Source organism: Leptopilina heterotoma, unplaced genomic scaffold (genome assembly GCF_015476425.1).
Source record: "Leptopilina heterotoma isolate Lh14 unplaced genomic scaffold, ASM1547642v1 Lhet_54, whole genome shotgun sequence".
Lineage (NCBI taxonomy): Eukaryota > Metazoa > Arthropoda > Insecta > Hymenoptera > Figitidae > Leptopilina > Leptopilina heterotoma.
The window spans coordinates 7,033,793-7,038,778 of record NW_025111118.1 but is presented as its reverse complement, the minus strand read 5'-3'; the positions used below and the strand labels follow the sequence as shown (position 1 = coordinate 7,038,778).

At 22.2% G+C, this 4,986-nt stretch overlaps 1 protein-coding gene across 1 annotated transcript; it reads left to right on the top strand.

The window, feature by feature from the left end:
• The first annotated feature begins 4,017 nt into the window (after positions 1-4,017).
• On the top strand, positions 4,018-4,538 carry LOC122508382 (cuticle protein 12.5-like). Its single transcript, XM_043621682.1, has one exon. It carries the CDS (start codon positions 4,122-4,124, stop codon positions 4,434-4,436), a length of 315 nt encoding a protein of 104 aa, XP_043477617.1. The 5' UTR covers positions 4,018-4,121; the 3' UTR covers positions 4,437-4,538.
• Positions 4,539-4,986: the final 448 nt, after the last annotated feature.

The window sequence follows — 4,986 nt, the reverse complement described above, 5'->3', positions numbered from 1 at the left end:
ATTTGCAAAAAATAAAATGCGTTCCAAGAATTCAATTATTTTTACAAGTAATAAAATTTTTAACAAGAATTCAATTATTTAAAAAAATGTAATAAAATTCGTTGTAAGAATTCAATTATATTTTCATTAATAATTAAATAATAAAATTTTTCATAGGCTTTCAATTATTTTTAATATAATTTTAAATAATTTCCTCGAAAAATGTATTTATTTTCAAATTTTTTTTTCAAGAATTCAATTACATTTCACAAATAATGAAATTCTTCGCTAAAATTCAAATATATTTAAAATCTGCTATTAAAATTTCCTAAAAAAATTCAATTATTTTTAAAAAAAAATGTAATAAAATGCATTCTAAGAATTCAATTATTCTCATAAATAAGACAATTTTTTACAGGATTTCAATTATATTTAAAAAAAATGTAATAAAAATTCGTTGCAAGAATTCAACTATTTTCATAAATAATAAAATTCTTAACATAATTCAATTATTTTTTAAAATTTTAATAAATTTCTTAGCAACGATTCAATTATTTTTAACATAATTTTACAATAATTGCTCAAAAAATGTAACTATTCTTAAAAATTTGATTTCAATTCCTCAAAAAAATCAATTGTTTAAAAAAATATTTTTTTTAAATTATTTGGAAGAATTCAATTATTTACAAAAATATTAGAATTTTTCACAGGAATTCAATTATTTTTAAATATTTTAATAAAATTTTTCGAAAGATATCCATTATTTTAAATACAATTTTAATTAAATTTTTTTTGAAATAATTCAATTATTCTTTTAGATTTTAATGAAATTCTTTCCAAGAATTCAATTATTTATACATAAATAATTCTTCGAAAGTATTCAATTATTTTCAAAAGTAATAAAATTCTTCGAAGAAATTCAATTATTTTTAAAAATTCTAATAAAATCATTCGCAAGAATTAAATTATTGTTAAAAAATTTTATTGAATTTCATGAATAATTAAAATTTCTCAAGAATTCAATTACATATTGAAAATAAGAATTTGCATAAAATTAGTCGAAAGAAGTCAATTATTTAAAAATAATGTAATAAAATGCATTCCAAGAATTTTAAGCAAAAATAAATAATTTATTGAAAAAATGAATGTTGTTTAAAATTTTTTTACTTTTGAAAATAATTAAATTTCTCCAATCATTCGTAACTGCTTCTAAATTCAATTTTTTCCAGTACTTTAATAAAAATTCCTGACATTTCACTGACCTATGGCAACCCTGGAAATGTTAAAGTATTTTAAAAATAATAAATTTGCACAATTTTCATGAATTTTCATGAATTTTTAAATATTTTCAAAAAGTTTAATATTTCTTGTATTACTTTTTTTTTGATAAAATATTTCCAATTAATGAACTTTTTATTTTAAAAATTCATTTCAAAGAAGTCAAATTTAATCGAATTTTAATTTCGCAGAAGTCTAATTCATAATAATAAATTTTAGCGAGTTGAACTTCTAAATATCAGAATTTCTATTCCGACAAATAATGATTGGAGACAAAGGAAGATTCGGTGACATGGAAATTGTGATATTTAAAAGTTCAAATCACTGAAATTTTGCTAAATGCCATTTCTGGTAAATTGAAAATCGATTCGATTGGATATCTTTTAAATACAAAGTTTATTAATTAGAAATTTTTTAAAAATAAAATTTCTATTTTTATTAATTAACTAATGAATTTTATTTATTTTCTTAGTTAATTTTTTATTTTATTTTTTAAATAATTTTATTATTAAAAAAATGAAATAAAAAATGTTTTTAATTAAAGTACAAATTAAAGAATGTAGCAAATGTATCGTAGCTTTTTTTAAAACAAAATTGAAATAAGAGGCAAAATGTTTCATCTAAACGTATTTTTATGTAAAATAAAATAATAATTTTTTAGTAAAATAATAATTTTAAAAAGTAGAAAAAATATTGTCGTTCTTTTAAAAGTATTTTTTCTTAATAAACGAACTACTTTTTTTAATTAACAAAATACAAAATTAAAAGAAGTAAAAAAAAATTGCCATTCTACGTTTGAAAAATATAAAATATTTTCTTTTGAACTATAAATCGTTTCGAAAACTAATTTGAACTAAACTTGAAATAGAAATAAAGCTGCTAGGTACTATATTTCCTCATGCGTCAATGTATTTATTACATGAATTTTATTGCCAATTATTCATTTCAATGCTAATATGTCATAATTATCACTTCAGGGCGTATACATAATGAAACAGTTAACGATTTTTTTCCCAACAATAAGAGGCAGAATTTACCCTTTATCAAAATTTTTCAAAGAAATTTTCAATTATACATTTTCATCCTTTTTATTTCTATATTTTCAATTTATAGTTTGAATTCAATATTATGAACTTGAAATTTCAATTATTTTTTAATTTCTATATTTACAATAAGAATTGAATTTTTACATATTTTCGTAATTGAAATTAGAATGTCAATTATATTTTAAATTCTATATTTTTAATTATAATTTCAATTATGTAATTTCCTATTTTAATTTCCATGTTTTCAATTTAAAATTTAAATAATATTTTAATTTTAATTACATTTCTTCATAAGATTGTTTCAATATTTTTAACTTCAATTATATTTTAATCTCTACATATTTCCGATTTATAATTTTAACTGTACCTATTTTAATTTCAATTAAATATTTTCGAATTTTAAATTCCATATTTTGAATCTATAATTCCAATTATATTTTATATTCAATTATTTGACAATATTAAATTACTAATTTTTTATTAAAAAAAAAAAAAATCAGGTGTGAATCAAATATATTCTGATTCAATATAAAAATTCAGATTGAATAAAAAAATTCTGTTTGAAAAAAAAATCGTGATTTCATCAAAAAATTCTAATTGAATTGATTAAAAAAAATTTGGTTTGAATGAAAAAAATTCTGTTTAAATAAAAAAAATCGTGATTTCATTTAAAAATTCTGATTGAATAAAAAAATCCACATTAAATATAAATTTCTATAGTTTCGATTAATATTTAAAATTATAGAATATTAATTTCAATTATATACATATATTTTCGTAATTGAACTTAAAATTTCAATTATATTTTAATTTCCATATTTTCAATTTTGTATTTAATTTTTATATTTTTGTAATTCAAATTAAAATTTCAATTATATTTTAATTTCTATATTTTCAATTATATAATTTTCAATTTTAATTTTCATGTTTTCAATTTAAAATTTCAATTATATTTTCAATTACATAATTTCCAATTTTAATTTTCATGTTTTCAATTTAAAATTTCAATTATATTTTAATCTCTATACATTTCCGATCTATAATTTTAGGTGTATTTTAATTTCAATTAAATATTTTCGAATTTTAAATTCCATATTTTGAATCTATAATTTCAATTATACATTTTAATATTTTAATTCCTCTATTTTTAATTTTTAATTTTAATTACATTTTAATTTCTATGTTTTCTATTTATAATTTTTCATTTTTACATTTCAATTAATACAATAAAAATGAATTTGATTTTAAAAATAGAAAACATTGTAATCCACGTGAGTTTCTTTCTCAAAAAAGAAAGAAAACAAAATGAAATTGAATTTCGTAGAAAATTGAGGTGCGTCGTTCTTGAGATGTGAGGAAAATGATATTATGAAATCGAGTGATAATAATTCATATATAAATATATTGCCTGTCGGAAATTTCTCTCCTTCATGATCTGGGATTGAATTACGCGATCAAAAAGTAAAGAGACTCGTCTGACGGCCGCCTGGGTCAGCAGCGCAGCGAAATCGGACAAAAGCCTGAAAACCTTGGCCCTGCTTATAATACACTATTAGTGCTGTTGAACGATTGTTGTGAAAATGTATCGCCCGCGGTCCTCGCCAAGAACCTGATTGGTTGTACATTCCTTTTTGACGTACAGTGTGTATAAGGCCCGTCTAGGCCGGACTTGCGCTCAATAGTGGGGACACAAACTATAAAAAGTCAAAACTCCCGAGACGAAAGCACAGTCGATCAACTGAGTCTCAAAAGTTGATAATTCAATAATAAACTCTTTATTTTCTTTTTAACAAGAAAAAAACAAAAACCTCTGCAAAAATGTTCAAATTGTGTGTTCTCTTCGCTCTGGTCGCCTGCAGCATGGCCGCACCAAAACCAGGTTTCTTGGCGTCGCCAGTGATTGCTTCGGCGCCACTCGTCCACGCTGCGCCTGCAGTTGCCGTGCACGCTGCGCCACTTGCCACCAGCTACGCCAACACCTACAAAGTGTCCGTGAAGAGTCCAGTTCTTCACGCTGCTCCAGTTGTGCACGCCGCACCAGTTGTCCACGCTGCTCCCTACTACGCAGCCGCACCTTTGGCCTATCACGCACCTTTGGCCGTTGCCGCTCATCCAGCTGCCTACATTCACTAAATTCCATTTCTACGAGATAATTTCCAATCCGCCATGTTTGTCTGTTTGTTTGTTCATATGTAAAAAAAATGTTCCAATAAAATTTTTGTCTCTTCAACTGAATTTTACTGAATTTTTATTCTTGTTATTAATTACTAAAAATATCACCAGAATTTTACTGTAATTTTTTTTATTCTATTTTTATCTATTTTTTATTTGTATTTTTTTATTTCTGTCTTTTTTTTATTTTTCTCATTTATATTTTTTATTTATAATTATAAACCTATTTTTTTATTTTTCTCATTTATATTTTTTATTTATAAACTCATTTTTTTATTTTTCTCATTTATATTTTTTATTTATAATTATAAACCTATTTTTTAATTTATTTCTGCTGTCCAAAGTAAAAACCTAGTAAGTCGCATTTGCCATTAAGGCAAATGCGACTTACTAGGTTTTTACTTTTGACAGTAGATTAGTTTATTCATTAATTTTTTAATCACGAAAAAAAACTTCACCTGAAACAACGATAAGTTTCTCTAGAATAGCTAGTTTTAATTGAAACAACTAA